We start from the raw sequence: 20867 nt of genomic DNA on the forward strand, positions 1-20867 counted from the left end.
GGAACGGACGGCGTTTGTTATGACGGAGCGAATCCGCCCTCCTCGCATCGCCGCCGTTTGTAGTCCAGCGTTGGTGTGAATCCCGCACCGGGACGCTCGGAATGCCGGATCACCCAGCGAGCTTCCAGAAAGCTGTACTTCTGTGAGAGGGGGGGGGGGGTAATCCGGGCTTGCTGACTAATGAATTTGGAGGAAGCTGAACTTTTTTTTTGAAACACGGAAACGCCACATCAGAACGTGACCCCTGAAGGCTGACCCCGGGTCAGTTTCACCATTTTTTTTTAAGGCTGAAGAAAGACGCCGACACCTAAGGTTGACGTTGCAGAGCTTTAATGCTAACCTAACCATCCAAAAAGCCTTCAACATGGGCCGCCCGTACCGACAGATGCACATATTTATTGTCAGGTCACATGTCACCAATTTTTACAAATACTGCAATTTCCAATACAAGTACACATGTCACGATAATCAATCAATCGAACGTTGTCATCATGAGTTACGCAGAAGGTACGTATTTTGGACCACTCATTCATGGCGGACCCTCATCAGAAATACCAGCCCGCCCCCTCCCGAACTAAACATGCCAAAACGGCTGGCGAGGTTAGCTTAGTTTAGCAGGGCATGCTAGTGAGACTCAGGCTGGGTGACGCTTTGCCATATTAAATCCATTCTATCCACATTCTATTCAAGGAAGAATATTCTCTAATGTTGACAATAATATCATTTATCGGCAATAGTTTATGGGACAATTATCGTCCAGCAAAATTTGTTATCGTGATTGGCACTTTATCATTTTACAGTAAACCTCGGATATATCGGATTAAATTGTTCCCACTGGTTTTCTCCGATAGAAGCGAAATCCGTTATATGCGTATACCGGAAAATGTCCGTTTTACGCATATATCGGATTTATATCCGGTATATGCGTAAATGGGATTTTATCCGTTATAAAAAGGCACTTCCTTGACTATGTTTCCAATGTACCTGGACGCGCAGGCAACGCTGCAAACGCTGCAAATGACGTCGTATAGCGGCCTGTCACGATTCGGCGAATCGGAGCGCCACGATGCGGCCATCCGATATACGTATGCGAGGGAAATTTCATGGAAATGCATTGGAACGGGACTGGAGATTTTGTCCGAAATAGGCGAAATCCGTTATAAAAAATCCGATATATGCAATGAATTTTTATTGGAAATGCATTACAGAAAAATCGGTTCTTTTTTATCTGTCCGTTGTGAGCGAATTTCCGATATATCCGAGTCCGATATTTCTGAGGTTTACTGTACAAACATCTATGTTGTCCATGAGTTGTTTTGGGGGTTTGAGGACCCCTCCCCAATCGGTGATAAAACGATATGATCAAATGACGGTTACCTATGTATGCTTTTTCACTGATACAACACCGATATTGCAGTTTGGAATATCAACTGATAACGATATTGATCCGATATCAGCTCCAATCATACATACATACATTTATGGCTTATTTCGGAGTGTGGAACGTTGGAGAACAAAAACACACAGACATGGAAAAACCGCCCATTGACTTCTTTGAGAATTCCGGGATATGGTTTCATGGTTTCATCCACGATGTAGCTGCAGCGGAGCATAACGTAGCGAGGTTCCAGGTGCTCAGCGGTGCGTTTAAACTCGACATCACTCACCGCCGTCAGGGGCTCGCTTTTTTTTTCCCGTTAACGCTAATGACTTTTCGCCGTCCTGTGGGAGTTTTTTGTGCGATGGGGGTTGGTCGTATTAAAACTTCCCCGGTTCTCTGCCACCACGGAAACTTGTGCATGACAAGTTTTGCACTCAGCTGCAACATCCTTAGATAAAAATAAAGTCGATAAGAAGACACTGAACATACACAGTCAGCATACACTCAACGCTCAGGAAAGTTGTGTTGATGGAGAACCGGTGGTGCACATGATCTTCTCTGGTCGTGAAGGTTCAGTCGTGAAGATGTCTTGTGATCCGTGTTGTAATTATGCAATCTGAGCCTTATGTAAGTGAATGTACCATAAACGAAGGAGCGCTCATCTTCTAACTCACCATCAAGCCGTGAGCAGATGAATGGGTGCAGAGCTCAGCGGCCACTGTAAACGTATTGATCCCCACTTTCCCCCAAAGCCTAGCGGCCATGTATTTGATCCATGGCGTGGACGGCTTTATAGCCACCGTGGTTCTTGGCATCGAGGCGCCCCGCCTTGGGAATAGCCATCATCTAATTGGATTCGTGGAAGGAAACAGTGCAGAAACAATGTGTTAAAAATCAAAAGACAGAACTAAAATTGATCACATTGTGATGATGACTATGATTTTTATGTGCAGTCTTTGAGGACATCCCACCCACGGCAGCACAAGACCTCGGCAACATCTTGAAGCAAGGCTACTTGGAAAAGAGACGGAGAGGTATGTAGTGTAGTCAAAAAGTGTTTACCCCCTACCCCATTTGTCACATGATAATATTATTGAATGACAACACAACCCAACACTTTTCATTATGAAGGGAACAAAAAATCCAAAGCTATTTGTGGATAATGGCTCTCACTGTGGTTGGCTGGAGTCCCAAAGCTTCAGAAATGCCTGTCATGTCGGTTTGGGTTTTTTTTTCTGCCTTCATAAAATTTAAAAAACTGCATTTTATGTTCAGTTGTGTTTTCATTGAGGAATATTTACATTTAATGATCTGAAACATTTGTCACATGATAATATTATTAAAATATTGAATGACAACACAACCCAACACTTAATGCTGTTTTGAAATGAAACTTTTTATTATTAAGGGAACAAAAAAATCCAAAGCTATTTGTGGATAACGGCTCTCACTGTGGTTGGCTGGAGTCCCAAAGCTTCAGAAATGGCTGTCATGTAGGTTTGGGTTTTTTTTTCTGCCTTCATAAATTTTAAAAACTGCATTTTGTGTTCAGTTGTGTTGTCATTGAGGAATATTTACATTTGATGATCTGAAATATTTAATTGTGACAGACATGCGAAAAAAAACCCAAAACTTTTGTCTTCAGATCACAGCTTCTTTGGCCCGGAGTGGCAGAAGAGGTGGTGCGTCCTCAACAATTCCATATTCTTCTACTTTGGGAGTGAAAAAGGTGAGTTGGAAAGGTGAGGCGGCAACAGCGCGTGAGCTCCTCCTCTTTCTCCCTCTCCTCCCCTCCACAGATAAGCAACAGAAAGGCTCGTTTTACATCAACGACTACAGCGTTCAGCTCGTCGCCAACGTGAGGAAGGACTCCAAAAGGAACGCCTGTTTCGAGCTCTTTGCTCCCGGGCGGAGGACGTTTCAGGTAAAAGTAGTATAATATAATCCACAATCCAAGTAAAGCATTTTATCCAATCAGAAACCTGGAGAAAGTCATGATGGCACATACAGATGCACGCAAACCAAGGCTAAATGTTGCTAACCGGGGTGTTTGCTAACCGAGGTGCCATTCAACTGTATAAGGGGTGTCTCAAGAAAAGAGGTTACTTCAACACGGTATGGTACGTCACTTTAACATTTTAGCGTGTGGTTTTCTACATGGGTAACATCTAATATGGCCGATGTTTGCGGGCTAGTCCAGCTGCACAGCGGCCCACGTTCACAAAACAGTCCGGCGTGAAATGTCGTTGACAGATTAAAATACATTTGACTAGCTGGTAGGGAATCAGGAAGTCCCATACGAGCCATTTTTAGCAAGTCAACAGACGAGCAGAGCTCAGGGGAGAGCGGAGAGCTTCGCTGGTTTACACACACGCCCATATAAAGAGGTCCACCTCTTTGTGACATCACAATGAGAGCAGATTTACCACGCCTTTTGAAACCCAGCGTTTTCAGCAGTTTTTTTTTTTTTTGCCCACCTGAAAACGAGCCGGCTGCACGGCGGTCGAGTGGGACCTCACAGCTAGGAGACCTGGGTTCAATTCCATCCTCGGCCATCTCTGTGTGGAGTTTACATGTTCTCCCCGTGCATGCGTGGGTTTTCTCCGGGTACTCCGGTTTCCTCCCACATTCCAAAAACATGCTAGGTTAATTGGCGACTCCAAATTGTCCATAGGTATGAATGTGAGTGTGAATGGTTGTTTGTCTATATGTGCCCTGTGATTGGTTGGCCCCCGCCTCTCGCCCCAAGACAGCTGGGATAGGCTCCAGCACCCACCGCGACCCTCGTGAGGATAAAGCAGTAGAATGAAAACGAGCCTTCAGTCATACAATTATGCAAGAAATGTTGGTATGGTCCAAACGATGATGTCCATACCAACGTATGCAAATAAAGACATTTCATGAAATAATTAAATTATAACTTTAGTCGCTACTTTTTTGGAAAGTCACATTTTTGTAAATTCTGCTGCATGAATTATGCTCGTCGTGACGCCGGTTTTTCTTCTTGGTGTCCAGTTCACGGCCAGCAGTCCTCAGGAGGCACGGGAGTGGGTGAACCACATCAGCTTTGTTTTGCGAGGTAAGAGCTTCCACATGGAACCTGCTGTTGCTCTCGCTCTGCAGGAACCACGTCTTATCTTCATCCTGCTTATCTGGTCATCACTTCCAATATCACGTGAAAACACGCTTGTTAGATGTTGACCCCTCCCCCTCCTCCTCCGCTGACCCTCCTACTAAATTCCAGCTTACAGGAAATTGATTTGTAGCTGTTCTGGTTATCCTCTCGTGACATTGATTTCTGCTCGGACCTGATACCTCGTGTTGCAGTGGCCCCGTCGCCTGCAATGAGGCCGCTCCTCCATCTGAGCGGCCCGCCGTGCGCCCGTCTATAACGGGCTCACGCCGGGCCGGCCGGCTTGCGGGAAGTAACGGACACTCTGCAGTTTGTCTTACTTCCTTTTTACCACAAAAAGCAGCCTGCTCGCGAGCGCCGGCCATGATTAATTGCCCTCCTCAACGCAGGCGGCTGCACTCGATCCTCACAACGGTTGCCGCTTTCAAAGAATTAAGGGTAGCAGATAAGCGAGGAGGGCGGAGCCATGTGCGTCTCACAGGAAAAGATGACATTCAGATTTTCATCATTGATCAGATTGGAGCATTTTGTAGCATACAAATGCTAAATGAAGTGATCCAAATACAAACGTTATTGGGTAGTAGGAGTGTAAAGGTGGCTATAGGGGTGTTATTTCATGTTTAGAGGGCTCTAATAATTATTTTAAAAAATATTTAGAAGTTTGTAAACAGGTTTTCTATGCCTAATATGTCATATTTTCTCTTATGAGGTCTGCTATGTTGGGTAATAGTCCTACAAAGCTGACTATAGGGCTGTTATTTCATGTCGAGAGGACTCTAATAATGTTATAAACTGTATTTAGAAGGTAATAAGCATAATCGTATGCGTCTTATTTTCTCTTAAGTCCTTTATATTGGTGTAAAGGCTCCTATAGGGCTGTTATTTCATGTCTGAAGGACTCTAATAATGTTAATAAAATGTATTTGGAGGGTCGTTTACTGTATTGGTGACTGTAAAAGTGATATATAGGGTTGTTAGTTCACGTCTTGATGGCTCTAATAATGCTAAAACCATATTTAGAAGGCCGTAAAGCAGTTTTCTCGGTGTTATGTGTCTTAGTTTCTACTATTATGTCTTTAATATTCGGTAATAGGAGTGTAAAAGTGACTATAGGGGTGTTAGTTCACGTCTTGATGGCTCTAATAATGTTAAAACCATATTTAGAAGGTCGTAAAGCGGTTTTCTCGGTCTTATGTGTCTTAGTTTCTACTATTATGTCCTTAATATTGGGTAATAGGAATGTAAAAGTGACTGTAGGGGTGTTATTTCATGTCTGGAGGGCTCTAATAATGTTCAAACCATATTTAGAAGGTTGTAAAGCGGTTTTCTCGGCCTTATATGTCTTGGTTTCTACTATTATGTCTTTAATATTGGGTAATAGATGTGTAAAAGTGACTATAGGGGTGTTATTTCATGTCTGGAGGGCTCTAATAATGTTATAAAGTGTGCAGGTTTGTATGCTCTAACTGTAAATATTCCATTCAGGAATAAGGAATCCAACTTTGCGGAAGTTGACTTACCACAGTTGGGTGTGGCACCAATTAACCGGGATAAACGCGGGATTCGGCTCATTTGTGGTGTCCTTTGATCTTTTTCCTCTCAGATCTCAGCTCCAGCACCATTCCTTTCGACGAGGACGAGGAGGATGAGAGCGACGACGAAGAGGGGGCCTACGACGACATCGAAGGGGCAGGCGGCTCGGCCCCGCCTCTGACGAAAGGCGACGAGGACGATGACAGCGACATCTACGAGGTTCTGCCAGGTACGAGGAGACCCGCCTTTGTCTGGCTCCAGAACCACTTCCTGTGTCTGACAGTCAGCCAACATGTGGCGCTGCCAAATGCTCTGTCATTGCACGTCCAATTAGCTAATGTTGCCAGGCAACAAATAGCCACAAAGTAGAGTTTGGGATGAAATTGCCTAGCAACAGCAATTTACTTGAAGTAATGACGGCCCGTCTGTGAGCTCAAAATAGTTCATATCACGTCCGGGGTAGATTTTGGGATTTGATGGAGAACGTTCCTGCGAGTCCACAATCAGGGCGCACACGCCCACGTGTCGGGGAGGGGGGATGGCGGCAGGACCCCGATAAGGACAAAAGGCGCGATCCGATCTTCTCCGAGCCGTCGTCCATCACCGCTTCTATTAAATAAGATACATCAAGATTCAGTTTCACTCAGTGAGTACATTACCTTTGCCAAAATGGCTGCTGAGAGGCTGATCAGTCTTCAAACTGTCACGCCGCCGCTCAAAGCCATCTGGGAGGAAGCACAGCGCCTGACCACAGATGGCGGATCGAATGACGGCCTCTTTCCCTCACGTTCTCACCCCGTCACTTATCAATCACTCCGCCCCTTGCTTTGCTTTCTCACAGCCTCCACGCACTCATTACTTTCTCTTCAGTTTGGATTTATGGCTGTTTGCATTCACCGCCGTCACACAGACCATGAACGCAACTTAAGATTACACAATTCTTAATAGTCACGCCAAGCGTGGGCGCATGCACCCCCGACAGGAACATTCAAATGAAAGACATCACACCGGGAGGGGGGGGCAAGTGTGGCCCATCCTGAAAATGGTATTGAACAAACATCAGCGGAAAACGGAAGAGTGAGCAGTTATTTTACAGGAACGAAGTCAAAGTTTTAAGAGTTGTAATATTATGAGAAACAAAACAAAGAATAAAGTTGTAATATTTGGTAAATTAGGTTGCAGAAAAAGTTGTAATATTACTAGAATAAGGTTAAAATATTACCTGAGTTTTTTTACCCACTGGTTGTCCCTCAAAACACATTAGACGTTACCGATGAAAATGCTAATGCTAAAATGCTAATGCTACTCGCCATTGAGTAACCTCTTTTCTTGACAAATGTCGGACTGTCCGGTCTCTACTTCCGGATGGGATTCAGGATCCAACACATATGACTGGATGTTCAAAGCGGACATTTTAAAAAGGCTCAATTCCTATAGCGTTTATCAACTCATATGAGGTTAGCAGCACAAACTGGAAGTCTTTCTGTGCACTCGGGAGTGTGACCAACCACAGCGGAGTGGGTGTGCCCGGGGCGGGGTTTGGGTGGTATACATTAAAACCACAAAATCTAAAGAAATACAGCTGAATAGGTGCAAATTCTGGAAGATCTGGAAAGCTTTCTGTGCTGGTTATTGTATGTAGCTGCTCTGTAGGAGTCCACAACTCAATACAAAGGGCTCAAAAATGAGCATAGTAGGTCCCCTTAAAGAGAAATATCTTTTTTAAAAGTCGGATGGATGGATGGATGGATGAATGGATGGATGGATGGATGGGCCCTCGCTGGAGAAACGTTTGTCTTGCCACAGAAGCAGCGGTGCAAATGTCCTGATCGGACGTGTCCCTGAGCTAATGACGACGTTACAGCAGGAATATTTAATGTCCTCTTTTTGGCTTGTTCTGTTTGTTTGGCAAATCCCTTGCTATGCTAGTAAAGTGAATTTAATCACGAGCAAAAGTGTGGCGACATATGGTCTAAAGAGGAGCTCATTCTACAAGAGGACACATCACATCATGGCCTGATGTTTTTCTCTCTAGCTGAGCAGAGAGAGAGAGAGAGAGAGGGGACGGGGGAGAGCATTGTTAGCGTCAACTTTTAGCGTCAACTTTAAAAACACTTTTGTTATTTTTTGATTTTACAAATATTTTAGCATTTACCTTTTTTTCTTTATTCCCATAATATTTTGACTTTTTCACACTTTTTCCCAACCCAATTTTCAAAAAAAATATTTTTGGTTTGTTTGTCATAATATGACTATTCCACTAAATAACTTTTTTTCTTAAAATTTAAACTTTTGTATTTTGATTGAATTATTATTTTAATAATTGTTTTTGTTATGACTAATATTTCTCATAAAATCACTGCTGTTTTTTTTATTAATTATGTCATTATTTATTTTAATAATATTTTATTTCTCCTAATATTATGACTTTATTCTGCTAATATTTCAATAGATTTTTTTTTTTCATGTTCATGTTTAATTGTATTTTTTTTTATCATACCTTAGGTCAATAAAAAAACCAGCCACAGGCCCAACTCCTTGTCAAAACATAAAACCAAATAGTGTCTATAAATAACAGCCAAGATAAACCACAACAAAAGCGGCTAAAATGAAATTAATGAAAACAAAACCGTAAAGGAGATGAAGTGACATGTGTGGAAATCTAGTATTCACAGCAAAAGGTTAGAAGGACCACTCCGTCACCTGAGCCAATCCACCGTGCAGACCATAAGCACAATGTTACATGTAATGTTAAATAGAAAAATGTCTCAGAAAATATATGATGGATGGAAAACGTGGGAATTTTTAGAACATTGCTACTACATAACCTACATGATCCTGAATGAGCTGTAAATGTAAAAGTGGACAAAATCTGAGGCGGAATAAGAATTTAGATGAAGTCCCACTGGCCTCAATTTACACGTTTATGTCTGATTATCGACTTTGTTTGTGTTTGCCGGTCCTTGAACGCACCATACTTTCATGCAGCGAGAAGCAAACGTTTGTTTGGGTACGTTAGCGATAGCTTTGACAGTCACAAACTGGCAGTGATGTGAACACAAGTTATTTGGTTATTGTGTGTGTGTGCGTGCGTGTGTGTGTGTGCGCATGTGCAAATGCCCCGCCCCCCGTCTTCCTGGAAGCAGCGGTGCAGCTTGCTGGCAGCTGGATAGTGTTGCCTGGTGCTGGCGTGGCTGTCAGCCGCCGAGTGTTGACGATGGATGTGCGGGAGCCGCGCCGGTATCATGGTGTCCCAGCTCAGCCTGCAGGCTGCTGCCACGCCCCCTCCCCTCCTCCCGGTCCCCTCGGCCAATGAGGCGTGGCCTCCGATGCGGCCTCTTCCTCATTGCATCGTATTGATCGTCATGTGGAAAGGCGCTCTGCTGGAAGAATAACAATCATCTGCTGCCACATTCAGATGAATCTCGGAGAGACTCAGATCCATCTGATTTCTTTTCCGAGTCTTCCTTAATGGAGTCACATTAGCAAATGTTATCATTGAGTTGCTGTGTGTGGTTTTTTGCCCTGTCACCTTCACACAGCCCATTTTTCATTTGTGGCTTTGATATGAATTTGTACATGGTGGCTCAGTAAAGCCATAAACGATCGTAAACAAAAAGCAGATTTCTTAAGCCTTATCATTTACGAATTCCAATTAGATCCATCGACAGGCGCATCAGAATAAATTAGAAGATGGTGCAAAATGTTCTTTGATTTCAGGCGCTCAATTGAGACAAAGAGACCCATTTACCTGCTCAGGAAGTGTTTGCCGTTTATTTTTTGATTAGCACGTTTACTAGCAATTGTTAGGAATGGAATATTTCCCCTCTGCTATCAACAAGCCTTCAAAGTGTCTTGTTCAAAGCAGAGGTGTGGCAACCAGTAGTTTACAAGCAGGTGTTAGGAATGGAATATTTTCCCTCTACTATCAGCAAGCCTTCAACATGTCTTGCAGCAGAAATGTGAACCAGTAGTTTAGTAGCAGGTGTTCCATTTTTACGATATTTTTACTAGCAATTGTTAGGAATGGAATATTTCCCCTCTGCTATCAACAAGCCTTCAAAGTGTCTTGTTCAAAGCAGAGGGAGAATTCATGTGGTGACCAGTAGTTTACAAGCAGGTGTTAGGAATGGAATATTTTCCCTCTACTATCAACAAGTCTTCAACATGTAACATGTCTTGCAGCAGAAATGTGAACCAGTAGTTTAGTAGCAGGTGTTAGCATTTTTACCATATTTTTACTAGCAATTGTTAGGAATGGAATGTTTCCCCTCTGCTATCAACAAGCCTTCAAAGTGTCTTGTTCAAAGCAGAGGGAGAATTCATGTGGCGACCAGTAGTTTACAAGCAGGTGTTAGGAATGGAATATGTCTTCAACATGTAACATGTCTTGCAGCAGAAATGTGAAACAGTAGTTTAGTAGCAGGTGTTAGCATTTTTACCATATTTTTACTAGTAATTGTTAGGAATGGAATATTTCCCCTCTGCTATCAACAAGCCTTCAAAGTGTCTTGTTCAAAGCAGAGGGAGAATTTATGTGGTGACCAGTAGTTTACAAGCAGGTGTTAGGAATGGAATATTTTCCCTCTACTATCAACAAGTCTTCAACATGTAACATGTCTTGCAGCAGAAATGTGAACCAGTAGTTTAGTAGCAGGTGTTAGCATTTTTACCATATTTTTACTAGCAATTGTTAGGAATGGAATGTTTCCCCTCTGCTATCAACAAGCCTTCAAAGTGTCTTGTTCAAAGCAGAGGGAGAATTCATGTGGCGACCAGTAGTTTACAAGCAGGTGTTAGGAATGGAATATGTCTTCAACATGTAACATGTCTTGCAGCAGAAATGTGAAACAGTAGTTTAGTAGCAGGTGTTAGCATTTTTACCATATTTTTACTAGTAATTGTTAGGAATGGAATATTTCCCCTCTGCTACCAACAAGCTTCCGACGTGTCTTGTTCAAAGCAGAGGGAGAATTCATGTGGCGACCAGTAGTTTACAGGCAGGTGTTAGGAATGGAATATTTTCCCTCCACTATCAACAAGCCTTCAGCATGTAACATGCCTTGCAGCAGAAATGTGAACCAGTAGTTTAGTAGCAGGTGTTAGCATTTTTACCATATTTTTACTAGCAATTGTTAGGAGTGGAATATTTCCCCTCTGCTATCAACAAGCCTCCGACATGTCCTGTTCAAAGCAGAGGGAGAAGTAGTAATGTGGCGACCAGTAGTTTACTGGCAGGTGTTAGGAATGGAATATTTTCCCTCTACTATCAACAAGCCTTCAACATAGTAGCAGGTGTTAGCATTTTTACCACATTTTTACTAGCAAATGTTAGGAATGGAATAATTTCCCACGTCCATCAACAAGCAGGCTTATCAAAAATATTTACCGTACTTATATTACGCTATTATTTGGATAAAGTCAAAGTTAAAGTTATAGTACATGATCCGTTTTATAGAAAATACTTCATTAAACTTAAAATCGTGCTGTATATAAAATATAACATGTCCATGAGTTTTGTTGTGAATCGATATGGTTCCCTAATGTGATGTGATACAAGTGTTGCATGTTTTTATTAGATGAGGACTTCCCAGATCCAGCCGACGAGGGCACGGAAACGGCCAACAGAACAGGTCAGACCAGACCACGCTAGCCTTGGTGGCTAAATATGATGAAATCAATAATTTTCAAAATCAAATAATTTTTCTTTTGTGTCAGATTTTGCCAACTACTACCAGGCTGTGTGGGACTGCCGGGCCGACCAGCCGGACGAGCTGTCCTTCGTCAGAGGTGACCTCATCTTCGTCCTCAGTAAGGTCAGTTTCGACCTCTCTCAGCGGGATGTGTGTGTGTGTGTGTGTGTGTGTGTGCCTGCCTTATTTGCATACACTTACAAAAAATTAAAAAAAAATTAAATAGCATGTCTTTAATTTGACATATGTCACCCAATATACATGCTTAAGAAATTAAAACAAAAATACAATATAAATATACCTTACACAATAACATTAATGCAATGATTACAGTAACAATATATACAAGCAGTTTTAATGTTTTATAATAATAATAATAATAATAATACATTTTAATTGTATATCGCTTTTGAGGATACTCAAGGACGCTTATGTATTTTTTTAATATTAATTGGGCAATGCTTTCCATTCTAATCAATGTGAGTTAATAGCAATTAGTTGTAATATGGCCATGCTCAAGCTGCATTTTGTTCCCAATTTTCTGGCGCCCCCTGGCGGCCACGGGGCCTCCAGCATGTGTCATTATAGTCTAATGGGCCAGTCAGCCGTGTATTGAAGGGTTCAATTCCAGCACTTGATGCTCCTACCCAGCGTGCCAGAGCGCCGGCGTCTCTCGCGCCCCAGCGGGGGGCGTCGTTCTCCTCACAGGCCACGAGGGTGAAGTGCCATTTGGGCGCTGCGTAATGGCGCTGTTGTTCATTACGGCGCCGCCATCTCAGGGGTTAATTGAGTCGGCAGCCATGCGAAGCTCTTCCTTCCGTCCCGCTTGACATAAACTGCAGGTGGGTCCATCCCGCATCTCTTTGCGGCCCCCCCCCCAGCCCCGGCTGGAAATCAATGGCTCGTAATTTGGCCACTTTTACCGGGGACGCATTCAGGGACTTGTTCTATGACTTTGGTGGCTCTCTGCAACAGAGAAGCTGGTGTCTGTGTCGTGGGATCAGTTGGTTGGAAATTTCGGCTTTAAAGACTCTAACAGGGGCGTCGGACCCTGTAAGCTCGAATCATAAAAATGTATCACCACTTTAGAATAGTAGTACACATTTTTTTCAATTTCTATTGTTACCAACAAACTACAATATACTACTAAACTACTGTATCCCTCATATCAAACAAAAACTAAATCCATTCAGAAAGAAAGATTAGATTGTATACTTATATTTTTAAATGAATAATTAAAATATATTTTTCAAAAACAAAAGATAATACATTAAAATATTTATAAAAATTAGCGTCATTTTTTTGATTATTTCCAGGTTTTCATTAAACGGTATGGCGGTAATTTTTGGAAAATTAAATTGGGGGAAAAAAATATACATTATTGTAATATAATATATAATATAATATACCCACCCTCGGCCATCTCTGTGTGGAGTTTGCATGTTCTCTCCGTGCATGCGTGGGTTTTCTCCGGGTACTCCGGTTTCCTCCCACATTCCAAAAACATGCTAGGTTAATTAGCCACTCCAAATTGTCCATAGGTATGAATGTGAGTGTGAATGGTTGTTTGTCTATATGTGCCCTGTGATTGGCTGGCCACCAGTCCAGGGTGGACCCGGCCTCTCACCCCAAGACAGCTGGGATAGGCTCCAGCACCCTCGCAACCCTCGTGAGGAAAAAGCGGTAGAAAATGAATGAATGAATATAAAAACAGAAGAAATGGAAGAAACATCAGAACAGTAATGTTATTATTTTACAAAAGTATTGAAAAGTGACAAAGATTATGCAAGAAGAAAGTGCCCCCCCCCCCCCCCCCCCCCCCCCCCCAAAAAAAAACAAAAGGTGTTTTGTTGGTGGTGTCGGGTAGTCCCTCTGAAGTGTGGGCAGGTGAAACTAAGACAGAGTCTTAATTGAGTTCCTGCTGGCACGGCACGGATGGATGGATGACATGGCCGCCCGCCGCCTGATGGCCTTAAAATGTCAAAACACCTCTGCGCATTTGTCACACCGCCACGACAAAGGCGGCGGCGTACTTCAAGGCACAAAAAGAAGTATCATCTTACCTTCCAGTCAAAGTTCACGGCGGAGGCGCTCCCGTGCGCTTCCCAACGCGCAACTTGCAGCTTTGGCGCTCATAAATTCCACAAAGACAATCTCCTTTCAGCTGGAAAGTGTTTGCTGTGATGACCCCCGCTCCATAAACGCCCCCGCTGAATAGCGCTGTTCAGATGATAGCCCCGTAATCGCCTATTTATTTTAACGAGCCCTCGGGGAGGTCATCCCCCGCGTCGCGTGCGGCCCGACGACTTTTACGGGCGGGATTCCTGACAACCTTGACCTACGTGAGTGAAATACGGGGCCCTCTGCTTGGAGCGCCCGGCGCTCGCCTAGCTGGGGGATCCAGATCGCGTAAAATGTCCGCAATAAAAGCGGGCCTTCATAAATTCCCCGCTGTTGTTTGGGGTGGGGCGGGGGGTGGGGTGGGGGGCTTGTCGGCTGTTATGTCAACACTGGCCATAATTACAAGGTAATAAGGACACGCGCTTAAGTGCTAAATCAATGGCGCTAACAACGTGGTATTTTTAAAGCTGCTGCGTGATGGAGTGGCGGCGTGCGGAACACAGCCACCCGGTGTCATGTGGCTGTGAACTGAGCAGAACCTGCCCGGTGGACGCAAGACCTTCATCCGTCATCTATTGATCCCTCACTTACTGTAAAGTGGACACATTTTTACTGTATGTGTGTGTGTGTGTGTGTGTGTATCAGGCACACAGTTAATCAATTAGGAAGCTCACAACTCATGTGAATCCATTAGCGCAGGGGTGGCCAAAGTGCGGCCCGGGGGCCATTCGCCGCAATTTCTTGTTAGCCCACAGCATATTCAATTTTTTTTTTTTTTTTTATGAAACTACAAAATTGGTAAAACTTCCAAGAACAATGTCATTTTAGTTGCATATTGTTGAAATATAAAAAAATATTAATATTATGAGAAACAAACAAAATAAAGTTGGAATTTCTGAGCGGAAACTTGTGAGGAAAAGTTGCAGAAGACCAATCCCGGTTGTAAAAGTTGTAAAATGATCAGAAGCACAAAAAACAAGTTGGAATGTTTGGAAAATGAGGTTGTGGGGGGAAAAAATCATAATATTATAGGAATAAAGTCCTAATACTATGAAAAGAAAACTTACCAGCAGAAAGTTGAAATAGTTTTGGGAAAATAACAGAACAAAAGTCCCATTTGTACGAGAGAAAACTAGTCATCATATGAGGACGAAAGTCGGCCGTTTTAGTTGCAGGAGGCGTTTAACATTCGTATTATTAGGAAATGTGAACCAGGAGTTTACCAGCAGGTGTTCGGAATGGAATATTTTCCCTCAGACATCAACAAGCCTTCAATGCGTCTTGCTCCAAGCAGAAATGTGAACCGGTAGTTTACCAGCAGGTGTTAGGAATGGAATATTTTCCCCCAGCTATCAACAAGCCTTCAACATGCCTTGCTCTAAGCAGAAATGTGAACCGGTAGTTTACCAGCGGGTGTTAGGAATGGAATATGTTCCCTCAGCTATCAACAAGCCTTCAACGTGCCTTGCTCAAAGCAGAAATGTGAACCGGTAGTTTACCAGCAGGTGTTCGGAATGGAATATTTTCCCCCAGCTATCAACAGGCCTTCAACGCGTCTTGCTCAAAGCAGAAATGTGAACCGGTAGTTTACCAGCGGGTGTTAGGAATGGAATATGTTCCCCCAGCTATCAACAAGCCTTCAACATGCCTTGCTCAAAGCAGAAATGTGAACCGGTAGTTTACCAGCAGATATTCGGAATGGAATATTTTCCCTCTGCCATCAACAAGCCTTCAAGAGTCTTGCTCCAAGCAGAAATGTGAACCGGTAGTTTACCAGCAGATGGGAATTTATTTGGGAATGGAATATTTTCAGTTAGGAATGGAATGTTTTCCCCCAGCTATCAACAAGCCTTCAACGTTTCTTTCTCAAAGCAGAAAGAAAATATTTACGGCGAGTAAACTGCTGAGCAAGACATGTTGAAGGCTTGTTGATAGCAGAGGGAAAATATTCCATTCCTAACACCTGCTCGTAAACAAAGAATTAACAGCCCTAAATCATCAAACATTTTCACAAAATGGGGGGGTAAAGAATTGATAATATTATAGGAATAAAGTCTTAATATTGAGCTGAGATGAAATATATATTCTATAACGTGTTAGCATATCTGCACGTGTTGCTTTAGTAAATATCAAAGTGGCATTTTCACCACGTGGGCCTCGCTACACAAAGTCGACATGCGAAGAAGAGCATTGATCTGCGGACCGGCGGTGCCGCCATGCCCGACTGGGCCGGCTGGTTCTGATGCATGCGTTCCCGACCGCCCTAAGATCCGTCTCAACCGTATTTTGCTTTGGCGTCCGTTGCCTTTTTGTTTGTTTTTCTTAAACGTCCCCAGGTTGCTGATGACGTTCTTAAACGGCTCCAGCAGCGAAAGACTTATTGATTATTGATTTCCACGCCGGCTAACGGCCATTGTTTGGCCAAGCATTCTTAGCGTCTAATTTATACGCCACAGCCCAAAGACGTGGGCTCCACAGGTCAGCTGTCACATTCCGGTATTCCCACAGGCGCTCATGGAGAAGCACCGCCATGAGATTTATGGCACAAACGCATTCAGGGGAGCGCTAGAAAACGCCGCCGTCTTCGCCGCCATGTCCCCTCCATTCGACGGCCAATCAGATCCGTAGTCCGCTAAGCACGCCGGCCAATGTGGCGCATCCCCCGCCCCGCCCGAAAGCGCCCAGCCGCTTGTCAAAGGAGACAAAAGAGCGTGGACACCAGCGACACCTGGTGGCGGAGAAAAGGCCGACTAACGAGCGCCGTTTAATTGGACTCAAGATGATGAGTTCATGAAAAGAGAAAAGGAAAAGCCGAGCGACAATCAGATGGCGAAAGTCAAATGGGAGAGACAAAAGGGGGGCTGAGGGGTTCCTTTATCATCCCACCCCCCACCCCCCGCCCCCACAGCCATTTAAGGACCCCCGCTGCTATTGTGGCCATAGACACCAAGCAAGACATCCTATTTACCACCCAAAGTAGCGGGGGGTGAGTCTGGGGGCCGGGGGTCACGCAGGAGGCAGCGGTCATCCCCCGGTCAACTACAGTAGGTCATTACTCAGCCCCCGCCAATATAGTCCACACACCCCCCCCCCTTCCCCGCCATCCATTCTGCTCCATTATTATAAATGTCGGGGGCGGCGTAAACAGCCGCCATTACAGACACTCAGCGGCGCGCACAAGCGCTCTTTAAATCGCGATTAACTAAAGACGCCTTTTTCTTTTCTCCGAGCTTCACCCCCCCACATACCCCCCCCCCCCCCCCATCCCACACGTTCATTAAAAACACACACAAGGTAGCGTCTTGGTTTCTCCCACGTCCAAGCGGGGCCGCCAGGGGGTCTCGCTAACCTGATTGCAGGTTACGGATGATCCCTGCTCCCTGGCCAAGGCCTCCATGTTTCTTTGTTAGCGTGATGGAGGAAGTGCGGCGTGGGGGGAAAAAAAACACGTGGAAACGCCGCTACACCGAGGGGGGGCGGGGTACGTGAGGCGGCGGGTTCAGCGGCGGGGCAATGAGAGACTTCCTGCGCTCCATCACTCCCAAGGCCCGCCCCGGTCAGCTGGTGGCCGCCCAGCCTTGCCTTGGTGTCGGCTTATTAGCGCTAAGCTAGCGAGTGGAGACGGGCGAAGCGAACGGCGGCGTCGCCGTCACCTTCTCGCCGGGCACCGTGAGCGATGGGGCGGCCTATAAGGGCGCCGCCATTAGCCAGCCCCCCCCCCCCCCGAGTGGTAAATAAACGATCGCGGCGGTATACTGCAGGTGTTGCCATGGCAACTCCCACTGCCTCCTCCCCGGCGGCTCATCCCCCGCTCCCCTCGGCGGAGGAGTCACCGGGAGGTCAACGAGTCGACGCGCGGCGCCCGCCACCGCACGGCGCTGTTGGGCCCGAGCTGGTCGCCGGCGGTGGCGTTGCATTTCACGGCGATATTAAACAAGTTGCTCCATCGCCGACGGCGCCACATTGCGCCCCCCGCTTTGCCCCCGCTGCCCCCCCCCCCCCCCCCCCCAACAAAAAAAGTCATCAACCAGAAGGAGGAGGACGTGACGAGTTCCCGTAGTTTTTGTCATTTGGATAATTCAGTGTGGGATGTGGCCATTACAGCAGGTGTACTCTGGATGAACCCATTCCAAGTGCGAGGAAGATGGACTCTGCATGCCTGACAGACTCCCACCGCCATTGGCACCCGCTCGGCAACGTGGCGCTCGTATTAAAATGGCGGCGCTGATAATCCAAAAGACCTTTCCGGGGGAGAATTTGAGAGCAGCTGCACAGATGGGCCGCGCCGATAAATAAAACTCTCTGTCACGACGGCGGCTGGAAGAGTGCTGCGACACCCCCCAGGGAGACACTCTATGTGATACAACCACCCCCCCCCAAACCCCCCTGTCCCGTGTCCCTCGGTCCTTGTGTCTTCTTTCTTTGCTCAGTCGCTCAAACGGCGCCACAGCACCCGACCACAAGGGAACCTGTCCCTTCCTGTCCCTTCCTGTTTGGCCGCCCCACAAAGTCTTACCCGGGAGGGGTAATGTTTGTCTACTGCTGGGGGGGGTCCAAGGTGTCCATTTGCAGGCCACGGTACATTCAAAAAAATAGAATTTAACAGGAAAACTTTGTTTTAAATATAGTAAAAATACAGTAATTTGCTAAGAATAAAGTTAAAATATTAACAGAAAAATAATGTCCTGTTTGTCGCTTTGGCTGAAATATTACAGAAAAAAACTTTTTGGTTTAAAGTCGTAATACAGTAAACCTCGGATATATCGGATTCAATTGTTCCCACTGGTTTTGTCCGATATAAGCGAAATCCGTTATATGCGTATACCGGAAAATGTCCGTTTTACGCATATATCGGATTTATATCCGGTATATGCGTAAATGGGATTTTATCCGTTATAAAAAGGCACTTCCTTGACTATGTTTCCAATGTACCTGGACGCGCAGGCAACGCTGCAAACGCTGCAAATGACGTCGTATAGCGGCCTGTCACGATTCGGCGAATCGGAGCGCCACGATGCGGCCATCCGATATATGCGAGGGAAATTTCATGGAAATGCATTGGAACGGGACTGGAGATTTTGTCCGAAATAGACGAAATCCGTTATAAAAAATCCGATATATGCAATGAATTTTTATTGGAAATGCATTACAGAAAAATTGGTTCTTTTTTATCTGTCCGTTGTGATCGAATTTCCGATATATCCGAGTCCGATATATCCGAGGTTTACTGTAGAAACAAAATAAAAACATTTTTTTGCAAAATTAGGTTGCAGAAAAAGTTAAGGACAATAAAGTCCAAATGACAAATAGAAAGTTGAAATAAATAATAATGAAGGATTTTATGAGAATAACGTCAATATATATTAAGAGGAAAAAAATTTAAGAAGAAAAGTCATAATTTTACAAGAATATATTTGTAAAATTATGCTAAAAAAATGTAATTTTAATAGCATAAAGTAAAATATTATTAAAATTAATATGAGAAAATATTATGGGAAGAAAGTCTTAATGATGAGAAAAAAGTTAATAGTTCAAATTAAAAATAACAGCAGAAAAAAAAATAATTTTAGGAGACTAAACCTGGTCTTCGGCGGCCAACTCTGGTTCTTGGGACCTGGAATGTCACTGGTGGGGAAACACCTGAACTTGTGGGAGAGGTTGAGACATTCCGACTAGATGTAGCCGACTAGACATAGTTCAGATAAAGTCGCTGTGCCGTGGAGGTGAGGAGAGCTGAGCCGGAAGGCTGGGTCGTCACCGGAAGAACTGGATCGCGGATACAATCGCTGAAATGACTTTCCTCCATAGGGGGGCCGGACTCACCTTAAGAGATAGGATGAGGAGCTCAGTCATCCTGTTGGGGGTCAGAGTAGAGCCACTTCTCCTTCTGGGCATGCCCAGCCGGGAAAAATTAGACCTAGGACACGATGGAGGGATTACGTCTCACGGCTGGCCTGGGAACGCCGTGGTGGCTTCCCGGTTGGACTTGGAGGAGGTGGCCGGGGACCGGGAAGTCTGGGCTTCTCTACTGAGACTGCCGCCCCTGCAAACCCGGATAAGCGTAGGAAAATGGATGGAAGAATTCCGGGAATAAAGTCATGACATTATTACCATGAATTGTCCCGTTCTCCAGCGGTCCTTGAATGTACCAAAGTGTGAAAGTGAAACCGTTCATGCAGGTAACGCCCGTGTCAAACTATTCCCATCCAGGAGTACAACATCCACGGCTGGTGGGTCGGTGAGCTGAACGGCACGGTGGGGATTGTCCCCAAGGACTTCCTGCACCCCGCCTACATCCTGTGAGCCGCGGCAGGTACGAGTCGCCCTCTCCTTAGCATCATTAGCACGGCCCGACGCCCGCCAACGCCTCCTAACGTCTCCCCCGCCGCTCGTCCAGGCCCCGTTTCCTCGTTAACCCTGCCGTCCGCTAAAAAGGAGCGTAAACATTCTGCCTGCTTAGGACCAATTATGAAAACATATTTGTCCGATGATGGCTTTGATATCTGAGCTTATTAAATTTCACTTTGCACATTTTAGCGACTACATTTTAAATTATTTCTAATTCCTCGAGCACAAACAACGCTGGAAGAATCTTCTAATGTCCTTTTTTAATCATTAAGATGGCTGTAATTAAATAATTTATCATTTAAAAGATTATAAAGAATGTATGTTTGGCAATAATTGTTGCCAAATCAATTGGTTGTCTAATTAGAGTGAACATTAGCTTGAATTATTATCCCCAAGTCTGCAATACCGAGTCATCATATGCAGATATGAAATAAAGATGTTAGTGAAATCAAGCAAATATAAATATACTGGTTATATCTCATATCTGTCATATATATATATGTGTAAATATATATTAATATATATAAAGTTGAAAAAATATATATATAAGAAAGTTGGAAAAAGAGTGACGTTAATATGTGGACACCCCCTGATGAAACCCAGGGTGCAGTTTCTGTTCGGACCACCAGATGGCAGAGTTTCTCCAATGTCGTCTTTC

General features: G+C 44.6%; 1 protein-coding gene across 5 annotated transcripts in view; it reads left to right on the top strand.

The window, feature by feature from the left end:
• The window catches only part of skap1 (src kinase associated phosphoprotein 1), a 41013-nt gene that overhangs the window by 18882 nt on the left and 1264 nt on the right, over window positions 1–20867 (top strand). For 4 of the 5 annotated variants that reach the window (XM_058068448.1, XM_058068447.1, XM_058068451.1 and 1 more), the window contains exons 6-13: window positions 2335–2415; window positions 3027–3110; window positions 3181–3305; window positions 4397–4460; window positions 6118–6276; window positions 11627–11680; window positions 11766–11863; window positions 20072–20174. In XM_058068448.1, the coding sequence (XP_057924431.1) occupies window positions 2335–2415; window positions 3027–3110; window positions 3181–3305; window positions 4397–4460; window positions 6118–6276; window positions 11627–11680; window positions 11766–11863; window positions 20072–20164 (758 nt within the window). In that variant the 3' untranslated portion in view covers window positions 20165–20174. The other variant, XM_058068452.1, reaches the window with a different exon arrangement.

This window comes from Doryrhamphus excisus, chromosome 3 (assembly GCF_030265055.1).
Source record: "Doryrhamphus excisus isolate RoL2022-K1 chromosome 3, RoL_Dexc_1.0, whole genome shotgun sequence".
Taxonomy (NCBI): domain Eukaryota; kingdom Metazoa; phylum Chordata; class Actinopteri; order Syngnathiformes; family Syngnathidae; genus Doryrhamphus; species Doryrhamphus excisus.